This window comes from Pinus tabuliformis, chromosome 8 (assembly GCF_031772625.1).
Source record: "Pinus tabuliformis cultivar Carrire ecotype Pingquan chromosome 8, CPIR1, whole genome shotgun sequence".
Taxonomy (NCBI): domain Eukaryota; kingdom Viridiplantae; phylum Streptophyta; class Pinopsida; order Pinales; family Pinaceae; genus Pinus; species Pinus tabuliformis.
The window spans coordinates 1,299,327,983-1,299,341,538 of record NC_142294.1 but is presented as its reverse complement, the minus strand read 5'-3'; the positions used below and the strand labels follow the sequence as shown (position 1 = coordinate 1,299,341,538).

Below are 13,556 nucleotides of genomic sequence, written 5' to 3'. Positions count from 1 at the left end.
TTTTTTTTCAAAAATTATGTAATATTAGTTTATGTTTTAAATTATATTTTTTTCAAAAATTGTGTTATATTAATTTATGTTTTAAATTATAATTTTTGAGATTAAAATAAATTGAAGTTTACATATATATTTTACGACTTTATTTACAAAACATAGTAACTCATTCTTTTAATATATAACAAAAATAATCACATAAATTTACTATATTTTTTAGTAAGCAATAAAACAAACTGCTATTATTACCAATAAAAATATAAATAACTTTTTGCGCAATACCTTAATACAACCTTGTAAAGAATGATGTGTATACTTTGTTGCAGTTCTTTTTCTTTTCTATCCCAAAATATATATAAGCAGCCAAAGTTGGAAATAAAATCCCAAAATTTTAAAATTACCATACCAATTGTCACAAATCTATTGTAATCCTGTGAAATACTCCCAACAGGTTTAGCTAATGACTTTGCCCTTCTCTATCTTGACCGATAGGCTGTGAGATAGCACAGCTCGGACTCTTTATTACCACATATTCGTTTAGTAGGAAGCTTTCACCGTGCAATTTTTTTACTGGCATTCTCAGCCGCCATAAACGTTCTTATTCCCTTAGTTAGGTTCTCCGTTTGCAAACTAGGTCATTGTCTAAGGCGGGTTACATTGTAAGGTATTCTCAACTGAAAACCTCGGAAAATAAAATATGTATAGAATTCATATTTTGTGTTTCCACCATTATTAAGTTCACATATATATTTTTTAAAGATTAAAAGAATATTGGAATTTCTACACTCTGTGTTTGAATTGTTTACTCTATTGGTCAAATCTAATTTTCTGAAATCCACATGATCAGCGGAGACCGAAGGCAGTTTGCACAGCAGCTTTAGATTCTATACTTACTGTAGAAGTTTCATACCAAGCCATCTCAATGTTGGAAGAAGCTTGCTATCAACGAGGATTTTAAATTTATTTTCGCGGAAAAATTCAAAGGTAAAGCCTGAGACTTGCTTTAAATGTGTCTGTGTTGATTGATCCAGTTGTTCTTGGCGTCTATTTCTCTGCTTATTTATGTTATGTACATATCAAGCTTGCATCACCGGGATTTGCAGGGTTTAGGGTTTGGGTTGAAATATGCAGCATCAATTTATTTATTACTTAATGGTTGCTAGGTTTTTTTTTTTCATGACGCCCTCTTAAACGTTCCAAGGGCACTGGGGTTTTGTTCATTAACCTTTTGTCAGCAATAACAAAATTACAATGGGGTTTTCGTTCATTTAACCTTTTGTCGCAGTAACAAAAGTAGACTTACGAAGAAATATGTGTTTTTTTTTCAATTTATTTACTTATTTTTGTGTGAGGAAATTTGGACATTTGATTTGAGTTTATGCTATTTTTATCACTGCAGATTATACAAGAACAATGGAGCAATCTCACAAGGCCCATAGAGCCCGTCAGTCTGGAACGTCCTCGAGGAAAAAAGAGAAAACAGACAAGAAGAAGCGTGGACTATCCAGTGACAGGCATAATCCCAAGGTTGGCTCAGTCGTTATACTTTGCCACCTTATCTATATTTTCAAAGTAGACTATAGTTCAATTCGTTGTTTTGTTGAATATCTGTTTTTAGGATAAGCGTTTGAGTGTTTTCACATCAGCTTAGGAGGGTGTAGGCATTGCAGCATATGCCATCAAGGCTGGAAGTTTGTTCGGTCTAATTGTCGAATTAGCAGTTTTCAAACACTGATCAGTAGGTTAATTACCATGTAGTTGTTCAATATGTGCGCACTGGATTTTCTCGTCATCCTTACAGGTTTTTTTCATGCGAATGGCAAGTTCGTCAATAATTTTTTGGCAAATTAAATAATAGTATCAGCCTGCAAGTACTTTACAAACATCATCAGGTCTCTCAAAGAAGAACGAAAAATCTATGACAGAATGTTGCAAAAATTTGCACTAAGATCAATAAAATATTTTCTTCTTGATCTGCCCATTGGAAAATGACAAGAATTGGGGGTGGTCCAGTCTCGATGAAGGCCCACATTTGCAGTTGTGGTTTGATATGAGCGTTCTCCACAAATATTAATAAGATGGTGTTTCCAATGTTTTACTATTTCCTCAGAATTAAGCTCTGTTTTGTGTATACACCAGCTTATGCCTCTAATGAAGCTGACAAAGGCTTAATCAGATCATCTAACAATGACATAAGCTGACTTAATTGAGTAATTTGATTATAACATACTAGTTAGGCACAGTGACCCTGATTTATTGACAACATGGTGGCAAACTGAATATATTGACAGAACGTATGATTATGTAATCCAAGACTCCAAATCCCTGTAACTATTCAAAGATTCAATGGGCATGACAGTTTTTTGCAAACGTGGTTCTACCATAATATTAGTTAGGACTGATGGTTTCTGGATGAACTATCAAGCAGTGGTCATGATCACTGATTTAAAAATTTTCCAAATAGGTTCACTTGCACAGATTACAAAAGCCCCAGTGCTATGTTCCAACATGGTAGTTGGGACTTACCATCTTGGAGAGCTCCAGCTTACTCTGACTTTGATTTTGCATTAACAGGCATTTGCTTTTAAGTCTTCACTGAAGGCAAAGCGTCTACAATCTATTGCATCAGAGAAGGATCAACGCCGACTTCATCTGCCTGTAGTTGACCGTTCTACTGGAGAACCAGCTCCCTATGTAATTGTGGTGCAGGGTCCTCCAAAGGTATTCGGATTAATATTCAAGTTAAGCAATTTCAGGCTATTTGACATGATTTTATAACATTGGAATCTTTGCTTTCAATATTGCCATGAACTTATCTTTTGCAAGCAGGTTGGGAAGTCTCTAGTCATAAAATCACTTGTAAAGCACTACACCCAGCATAATCTTTCAGACGTCCGTGGTCCAATAACTGTAATATCAGGTGTGTATTATGTTAAAATTTTACTATAGGAAAGTCTGTTAGTGTTATATTTTTCCCCTTTCAGGAACACGTTGGGAGGCCATCCTTCTTCCTTTGCGTTTGTGTCTATTCCTGAAGACATAAAAAAGAGTACTATTTGCTTTAGGAAATAATATAGACTTTTTTTTCCTTCTAATTTCAGGTGAAACGTTGATTAAAATAGAGGGCATTTCTGTTGTACTATTCGTCTCATGTTATGGTCTTGTGGGACTATTTCTTTTACTAGTTGAATTTAGGCTGGGGGAACAACATATCCTCTTAAATGCATGCAATCAAAAGATGAACGGATCTTTTTTCACTTTTTGCTTCTCTGTGATCAAAGTTTTTGCTCATGGCATTTTGTTTGGGACACTCCTCTTCGTAATTACAATGTCTTGTGATATTGAAAACACTTTTGTGGGCCCTTGTCATAGATGCTTGGGTTGGCGCTGTTTGTTTCCTTTTCCATTCTTCTTAGATAGGGTAGAAACAGAGGATTCAGAAAAGGAAGCATGCGATTTCTTTATAAGCTGTTGCTCTAACTTTGCCTCAAGCTTTTGGAAGAATTATTAAGAAAACCAACTTTTTTTTGAGGATGAGTAACCAATATTAAGATAAATTCAGTCTTGAGTGTTCCATTTGGATGATTTACATTCAGTTTAGTCGAAAGCTTGTCAAAGTCATTGATATATTGTTAAACTATTTGTTGGGACATCTGCTTGAGATACAACCAACCTCCCAACATATCTTCTTTATATCTTAGCTCTCAAAAATCTCTTTTAGATAACTATGCTGAATTGTAATGTCCCTTTTTGGGAATTTTGAGGTATTTTTCTGAGAATTTACTTTATAAAATTTTATGCCAACATTTTTGCCAAAAACCCACGAGATTATACCAAAATGCACCAGTAAATAACAACCCAAAAATTATACAAGCATAGTAAACCCATAAACTCAAATAACATCAGAAAATGCAGCACAAGGAATGACTCAACTTCATTTATTATAATATATCATGCAAAGTACAACTGGAAATATCTGAGACAAAATAGGAAAGATGATAGCTGAGTGGACCTCCAAATATTTTGCTGCTATGCTGATCCTGATCCCTCAAAACTCCACAATGGCTGCACTCTCACTCCAACAACAACTGGCACTGAATCAAGTGAAAGATGATGAAGCACCAATTGATGACCTGAATGACCCTCACTCCAATATCCCTGAAGCTCTATGAAACTCTTGGATGGAATCTCCGCAAAGAGAGTTGGGTTTTCGTCCAACACTCAACAATGTACCCGAGGGTTTCCGTCTCAGGGCTAGAGAAGTTGGGAACTAGGTTCTCCAAACCTCACCAATAGAAAATATCAATAATCCAAGATGTCCCCTACTGACCTCTGCCTCTTCTTTATAAATCTGATGGACTCCTCTAGAACCTCCTATTATATTATTATTTTAATCATGGAGCACTTTTCCCTGTTTTATTTCAATTAAAATATTCTTTTTAATGTGGGAAAAGGGTAAATTGGCCACCATGCCTCCTCAGGTCATTGAAAATCACTTCTAACCATCCTATCTTGTAGATCTTCTCGTTCTGGTTCCAACAAGCTATTACACCAAGGTGTTCTGCCAAGTATTCCTCCCGAGATGCCACCTTAAGCGTAATTAATTGAGTCAAGCCTATTAATAACTTTGTTTTTTGAAAGTTGTCGGAATGCAACAGAACGAAAGACAAACTGTGCGGATGATGGAATATACCAAGCGAATGCCATCAGACCTTATAAAAACCCCTCCTAAAGTCTCTGGGTTCGTTGAGGACGCCATCCTGCACCTATGACCTGTTTGCCCCCAACTCTGAAGGTCCATCCTAACCATGCCATAAGGAACACCAGAAAAAGGAACATTACAAATCCTCTCGCCCCAAGATTTCTTGCCCTCAAGCAATCCATATCTGTCGACCAATCTGGCAGTCCCGGGCAACTGAGAATCAATACGTGGATCCCATACAAACCATTGGGTGATACCATACCTCTGTGCTACCCAACCAAGAACATATCCCTCAATGCCCAGATCCCAAACCAATCTCTGACTCGACCTGCCATCAACAAATCCTCCTATTTCCCAATGCCACCAAGGCCACTCATCAACACACCTATCCCATGGCTTTAGTTGTGTTCTGTCTCCAGCTATGGCTAATGCTCTCTCAACTGAATACCAACTCATAACCTCTCTGCTGTCTAACCCCTGACTCAATCTAATGCCAATCCCATTCTCTTGATGCTGGGGTGGAACACTGAAGAGATGTCCACCTGTATCCCACTGCCAATTGGATCTTGTAGTATCCATCATGTTGAAGGGTCCCTGCTCCACTATGCCCTTGACGAAGGATATTGTACCATCGTAGGATACCAACTCATGATCTCCTGTCGATCTAATGTATGGATGCTGCGCAAGGAATATGTCGTCTAGGCTAATATTGTTCCATGCTCAACTCCTGACGCTTTACCTAGCCAACCAACAAAATTTGTCCAAGAAATCTCGCCTCTCTCCCTATAATGGGCAAAAGTGAGTATGCTGTGCTGCAAGCCCTGTCCATGTACTCTGGGAGAGGGTTGTTGCCTGAAAATGTTGCAGCTACGCTGGCTGCCACCACATCTGTTTGCACCTCATCGATGGGTAGACCCAAATATGGATGCATTGCCATCTCCCTCGTCTGATAGGGATCTCCACACTCCTCCAGTCCACCAATCTCCTGCAAATCTGTCCTGTCAAACTCCAACACCTCTTGAGGACAAGTGTCTGTAAGTACTGCCACTTGGTTAGCTGTTTGTACATCTGTCTGCTCCTCATTAATGGCCGACCCCAAGGGTGGCTGCTCATCCTCCTCCATCACGGGCTCAATATGATCCTCCAACTGGCTCTCCACAAAAGGCTCATCATGCATACTGTGTATAACATCCTCCTCGGCTGACTCATTCTCCTCTATGTGCTCTCCATCATGAATCATTATTGGTGACTCATCACCCTTAATGTCTCCCATATGATCCACTAACTACTCATCATACACACCGGGATATAAATCTGGCTTGCTGTCAACAACTCCACATGATTGCTCATGCTCCCCATAGGCATTCTCGTATGACCCCATGGATTCATCCAAAGAAGAATCCTCATCTTGAAAATCAGAAGGAATCTCGTCCTGCTTTACCCCTGTCATCTCCTCGGTGTCACTCAAGCATGAGTGGTCTGGTCCTTGCAAATGAAGCAAAGAACCTTCCTCCTCAACTCATTCTTGCTGCATGGTTGGTCACCCACAATCCTACGCAACTCCTCCTGGGTCAATCATCTCCTGAACAGATCAATGTTTTGCTTAACCAACCTTTCGTCTAGTTCATAAACAACAAGTGAAACCCACTGTTCCTCCCTCCAAATGGCCAACAATCTAGATTGTAACTCTCTGCAAATGGCATCATGTCCTCCCATGCATGAAGACAAAATGGTCTGTATATGTGTTATAACTGCGTCAGGATGATGTTTACTAATGCTAAAGAAGCATTGGAACATCTGATGAATCAAACCATCACACTCCAGATTAAACATGATTTCATATGTTCAGACCATGGCCATGGCTTTTAAAATCTCAAGCTTCTTCCCAAAGGTAGAGCCTGCACTGTTTTCCAAGTCCTGGAAAGTCTCTACTATGAGTTTGAAAACTCTCCTCATAACATCATCATTATAAGGAGCTGTAGGGGCGGCTAATCTCATGATATTACTAAAATAAGATGCAACTGGAAGTCTAACCCCTTCACAAGGTTCCTCCAAGAACTTGTGTTGTATGAGAGCAAGCATAGCTGGTTTAAGAGCCCAAATTAGTTTCTTCTCTTCTAACTGGTTTACTTCGGAAAGGAGTGCATCCAATTCATCTAGTTTGAAAAGGACCTTCCCTTTGATCCTCATGTGTTTTAAATCTGTCCCAAGTGCAAGGATTTTGTGTCCAATATCTAGCTCTTTCTGCAGATCCTTTGGCTGTTCTTTTTGAAGAATGGCATTGGCCCCCCTTGATAAAGGTTTGTTATCTTGGTTGGGTTTCCAGTCCAATGATGCATGGGTGTTCAAGGAACTAATTTTTGTGTTGTTCAATCTTCTCAATTCATTCATAGAGTGTTGTGAGCCTCTCCATGGTTTAGTTTATTGAGGACAATACATTGGGCTGACTTCTACAATACTTGACTGATAGCACAAAAAATATAGAATAGTTGTTGACTTAATACTGACATTAAGTCTAACTACTATAGGCATCAAGATTCATGGCACCATTCAAGGAGTGGCAACATACAATGATGAGTGTACAACTGACAATGGTTAACTATCTCACTGCACTATATCCTCACAAACAACAACAACACTAACCACACATCAAAGTTCTCTAGCAGTATACACACTCAAAACAATACTCTTTCAACAATGCTTCAACATATATATATATATATATATATATATATCCGCTTACCAACAACATACAAGATGGCAACACACAACAATTTGGACTACTAGACAATACATACTAGGGCAATTCGCCTCTCAAGGCAGCCTGCTACAACATTTAATTCTTGATGGTTGATACTATATGAATGATATCAATGCCAAGATTCAGATTTCATGAATTGATCCTCTGATGGAATGAGAATTCAGTGTACTTTTTCTGATAGAGAATCTTTTCTAACAAACCCAACCAATATAATACTTTTGGAATCTGAAATTTCCTTTGCCTCTTTAAATAATTCCTCCCTCTGTTATGCCAATAATTTTCTGAGTGTGTTTAATGTATTGTTGTTTGGAGATTTTGTCAAACAGTAAGAAGACTAACATGCTGTAGGTTATTTTATTTCCATGACAATTCATACAATGATTCGTATGCACCAAAAAGGCTCCCAAACAACTTACACTACATATATCAAACACTGGAAAGACCTTTTTTGCTTGATAAACGAATACACAATGAGCAAATAGGAAAATAATAAACCTTGGAAACACACCAACAGAGTAGACTTCAGTACAATAGTGAAGTTGAAGATGGATACCAGCTATTAGACGACCAATATATACTCAGAAATGTATTCCATGTGCACAGTGATTTCCAAACAACGATGGACCAGAGATATGAATTCCCTCGTGCAGACTGGAAACTTTCACATTTGGTATATATACAATTATGAGCGCAAGAATAAACAACAACTTGTTCTTGATGATAAATCCCACACTTCTGTGAATGAACTCCCTGAGGTGGCCTTCAACTAGGTGATGAATGCAGGCACATCCCACAGGGCAACTCGTGGGAGTCTGGAATGACTCGTCCCATAAGAAAAATAATTCTCCCACAACACCCACACTATTCAGAGGATGGTATACAACCCATATAACAAATAGCTATGACCTCCTGTGAAGAAATAGCAGGTACAACCAACAAAGGTAACTCACAGTCCTTGTGGTGATAGAAAAATCGATTTCTCATATAGAACTCGACCAACAAGTTCCCTCTTCTTACAGGCATAGATAAAATCATAATAAATGGCTCATTCTGCTACATTAGTAAGAATGTGGCCCAACCAATTATCAGTCATCCTTCTGTTGTGATAATATCAACCTATAAATTTTGCTTGAAATTTCCGCCTTTCTGTGGATGAATTATGAGGAAATTGTGGAGAAATAATACTTGGAACCCTTGCCCCCTTTTGAAAAGAACTACGGCCTCATACAAGAACAATCGACCTCTAGAAAAAAATTGACCCGACTTCATCAAATGCATCCTTCTGAAATCTGAAAATTCTGGGGTTAAGAGGCTCACGATTTCAGTCCCTTACTCTAGAGACTTGGTCTGGGCTTGAATTAAATTCGTCCTTCATAAGATTGGTTATAACCCTTATACTTCCATTCAGATTATTTATTTATGATTTGTTCTCGACCTTTTGATGAGAGAAGGTGCTCAACCTCCCTATATAATGCTTTCGGCCCCTCATAAAATTTATTTTTTAGCCCAACAATAATTTCACTTTGGGCACCTTGGTAAATTGATTCGACCAAATGATAATCAATGTTTTAAAACTCTGACTCGGGTTTGGAACTGGCCAAGGTTCGGCTCTGACTCCGACTTCGACTCGGTATTGACTCGGCCAGTTTGATTTCATTGACTCGGTCGTTGTAAAAAATACATTAAATATTTATTTTTTTATGAAATAACATAATTTTAAAGATTTTTATTCATCGAATTTAGGCTTCTGTGATCCATCTCTAGTTTCTGAGAAATATTTTTTGGTGAAAATCTCATAAAGATTCATTTGTCCATTGTCTTTAGTTTATTTATTTATTTTTTATTTTACCATTTATAATTTATCTTGTTATCCCATGCCTCATTTTGAGGATTGGGTAAAATCCCATTATTATTCCTTAATCTTATATATTTTATTTATTTGGTTATTAGTTTTTTCGTATCCCTTAGTCTAAGTCAAACATAATTTATATATTAAAATAATAGCTTAAATATATTTTATTTGATTACTTGTGTTACTTGTATTACTATATAAATAATGCTTTACCTAATTTTTGACCTAGTCAAATGTAGTTGTTTCAATTTCGCTGTTGGAATGATTTGCCTCTCTATTTAACTTGTTGGCATGATTTGATTCTTCATCTTATCTTGACGATGAACCACACTGGTTGGTTCAAGACACGTCGACAAATGAATCTTTATGTGATTTTCACCAAAAAAGATTTTTATTCATGTTTCCAAACACAAAGCATTAGAATATAGAGAGAAGACAACATATGATCAAAGTAGGCTCATGAATATATAACCAAGGAGGCTCTAAATGGTCTCTACAACAAAAGTAAACTGTAAAACATCACTAGTCACAAGTACTACTGGCTACTGCTAGAGAAGCCAACATCATCTGGCTCAGACCTTGAATCAGAGTCAGACAGGGAAACCCATGGCTCCTCCTCCTCATCAACATCTCCAACTGCAACTGTAGAAGTAGTAGCACTAGCAAGCACAACAGCTGCACGCTGAGATAGACGAGCTATGCGCTTCCATCGTGGCTGTGTAGAGGAAGTGCTTGCAATTGGAGGACTTGGGGTTGGGCTTGGTACAAGTGGATTTGCATTTGAACATTATGTTCAACTAATGCCTCTGTTTGTAAATCCTAATCAATACCAATATCCTAGTCAGAATCAAACTCCGTTGGATGACTCTCCACTACCCAATATGATGTTGGATCAATATCTTCCAACACAATGGGATCTGTATCAAGTCTTTTGTTCAACAATTGGTTGTGTCTTAGCCGGAGGTTGTATTGGACATAGACTAGATCATTTAACCGTTTTTGTTCCAAATGGTTTCTCTTCTTCGTGTGAATCCTCTCAAAGACAGATCAATTGCGCTCACACCTAGTAGCACTGCAAGTTTGACTCAAAATACAGATTGCAAACTTCTGCAATTGAGGACAATGGCTACCAAATGCCTCCCACCATTGTGCTGCAAAAAACATAGTTGTATAATGAGTTAGCTCAACAAATTATATCCAACTTTCAAATTATAAACAATTTTAACAAAATAAGAATTGAAAATTGCAATTGTTTGTTTACCTGGCTCATCTGCTTCCCTTGCAATCCTTGCTAGGTTCTTGCCAAAAGTACCTGTGACTCTGCTGAAACAAGTGATTTGTCGGTGTATCTCCAGCTGATCACTCTTCTTAGGGACCATGCGGTCAATGCAGTCAATCAATCCATCTCTAACCTCCTCATTCAAAGCTTCTGCCTCTAGAGCTTTATAATGATACCTTGGGTTCAGAAAAAACCCATCTGCATGTATAGGGCAATGGAGTTGATTGTTCCATCTTTGATCAATGATTTCCCAAATGGACCCATACTTAACCACTCTATCCTTGTATACTACCTTTATTTCCTCATTTGCTTGATCCATAGCTTCATAAATGAAGCCCATAACCAATCTTTCCCCATCCACTAACCACAACACCTTAACCAGTGGCTCAACGACCTTCACAATCTCTGCTGCCCTTTTCCAAAATATTTCTTCATTAACTTTCTTTTTCACATCTTTGCCATCATGTTTGCGAGACCATTGACATTCATTCCATTCATCACTGGAAAACACCTTTTGCAAGTTTCTATGTTGGGAAAGCATAGATTGCAATGTCAAAAAATGAGTTGCAAATCTAGTGATGGCATGCCTAATAATATCCTTGCCCCCTGTGTGTTTCCTCATCATGCTCAAAATCCATGAATGATTGTAGATATTTTTTGTTATGCTTTTGGTATGCTCTACAGTGTTCTTGACCCAATCTATTTTGTCAATTTCCTCAAGCAGAGGTCTATGCAATGTGCAGCACATGGGGTCCAAAAGATGGTTTTTGTTTTTGTTTTTTGTTTTTTGTTTTTGTTTTTGTTTTTGTTTTTTGTTTTTGTTTTGTTTTTTGTTTTTTTTTATTTTTATTTTTTTTATTTTTATTCCTCTTAACATTTTACCAGCAAGAACATAGTTAGAGGCATTATCTGTGATGATTTGAACAACATTAGCCACCCCCACCTCTTCAACAACCTCATCCAAAAGCTGAAACAACAAGTGTGCATCTTTCACCCTATCAGATGCATCAACTGATTTTAGAAACATGGTTCCCTGTGGGCAAAAGATAAGAAAGTTTATGATGGTACGGTTCTTTTGATCAATCCATCCATCTGACATGATGGTACATCCTGTTTTTGCCCATGAGCTTTTGAAATCTTTCAAATATTCATCAATGGAGGAAACTTCTTTTTGCAAAAGAGATCCCCTTAACTTATGCATAATAGGTCCTTTGAAGTCCTTTCCAGCAGCGAATATGGCATCAAACATAGGTTCATAATATGGTGAACAAGAAGCATTGAAGGGAATATCAACGTCATACCACCATCTATCTATGTAATCACAGACAATCTCTCTCAATTATTTCTTCCAATGGTCATATAAAATGGATTGCATTTGACCTCTATTAGCTTTAGTACCATGTGCATTATTAGAGGGAGAGGAGGGTGTGAAATAACTTTTGATATCACCCTTCTTTTTCATTTTAGCCTTACCCTTTTCTTGAATGGACTCCAAAGAGGGAGGAACATAGCAAAAGGGGTTGGATGCATCAGTGCAAGGGATAGATGAAGAGTCCTCATAATCAAAATTAAGGTTGGAAACCATCATTTGTTTTATATTCCTCTTCCTCCCAATTTCAGCCTCTATTTCTTCTTGCTTAGCTTTTTCTTGCTCAAATTTTTCAAAGTTATCTAGCAACTCCTTCCTAATCTCCCCAATTTGTGTTGATGGTGCTTCACATGGAGTAATTTGGCCTCTAACACCAGCCAAGTGTTGTTTCAGCCTATGAATGCCCCCTCCACCCCCCTTAATTTTTCTATGACAAAATTTGCAATGCATTTGATTATCAATCATTTCAGCATATGCCCAAGCAACATCTTTCATTCTAGGAGCCATTTTATGATATTTGGACTTGGAAATGAAAGGAAAAAAAATCTAAAAATGAAAAAAAGAAAATCAATGTTTCAATGTTCATTTCTTTTACAAAAATTACTCTTTTCAATTTTCAGATTTGCACAAAAAGAAAAACAAGCAAAAACAGATTTTAGAAGTGAAAAAAAATACCTCTAGGCACAAACCGCCTCCTCAATGTTGCTCCAATGGCTGCCCAAGAAGCTCCTCATTGTTGCTCCAATGATTGCCCAAGACTCCTCACTGCTGCTCCAAAAACAAACTCCAGAACTCTTCACAAATTCCTCACACAAATGCAATGAGATAGCTGTGAGGAAATGTGAGGGGGTGGGTAGCTTTTATAGGCTTGGGAGAGGTAAATGGCCTTAAAGATAACCTAAAACCAAATTAGAATTAAGTTTGGGGTCCGTTTTTCCCTCCAAAAGATAGCGCTGGGCGTCGCTAGCCGGTTCCGCCGGTTTAACTCGGGCTTGGCCGAGCCGATTGGTTTGTTATCGAACCGGCTGAGTTAGTGACTGACTCGGTCGGTTCGGTAACAAACTGGCCATCAGACTGATTTTTTTTGCCGAGTCAGACTGGCCAAGGTTATGGCTCGGCCAGCTCGGCCAAATCCTAGTTGGCTCGATCGTTTTTTAAAACACATGATAATATGGGTCTCTAATATAACCTTGGAATTTGGCCCCTTTAAAATTATCTAATCGACGACTTTTTTTATTTTTATTTTCTTTCGACTCCTCACAAATTGTCGAATCAATATTGTGCTTGCAACATTTTGAAGTATCAGTTGGCTTCAATCACTAGAGTTTGACACTTTCAAAATAAACTCTCGAACTTGGCTTTTTCAAATTAACCCACGACTAAGTCAAGTTTATCGCTTTGATACCACTGTAATGTCCCTTTTCGGGGATTTTGAGGTATAATTTTTTGAGAATTTACTTTATAAAATTTGCTGCCGACATTTTTGCCAAAAGCCCACGAGATTATACCAAAATGCACCAATAAATAATAACCCAAAAATTATACAAGCACAATAAACCCTTAACTCAAATAGCATTGGAAAATGCAACACAAGGAATG

General features: G+C 37.8%; 1 protein-coding gene across 3 annotated transcripts in view; it reads left to right on the top strand.

The window, feature by feature from the left end:
• The first annotated feature begins 466 nt into the window (after positions 1 to 466).
• Positions 467 to 13,556, top strand: part of LOC149240216 (P-loop containing nucleoside triphosphate hydrolases superfamily protein) — a 182,735-nt gene continuing 169,645 nt past the window's right edge. The window contains exons 1-5 of one of the 3 annotated variants that reach the window (XM_089373649.1): positions 467 to 653; positions 842 to 978; positions 1,394 to 1,521; positions 2,569 to 2,715; positions 2,824 to 2,914. In XM_089373649.1, the coding sequence (XP_089229775.1) occupies positions 1,408 to 1,521; positions 2,569 to 2,715; positions 2,824 to 2,914 (352 nt within the window). In that variant the 5' untranslated portion in view covers positions 467 to 653; positions 842 to 978; positions 1,394 to 1,407. Of the gene's footprint in view, positions 659 to 713; positions 979 to 1,393; positions 1,522 to 2,568; positions 2,716 to 2,823; positions 2,915 to 13,556 lie in introns of those variants that run through there. The other 2 variants (XM_089373647.1, XM_089373648.1) reach the window with 2 other exon arrangements.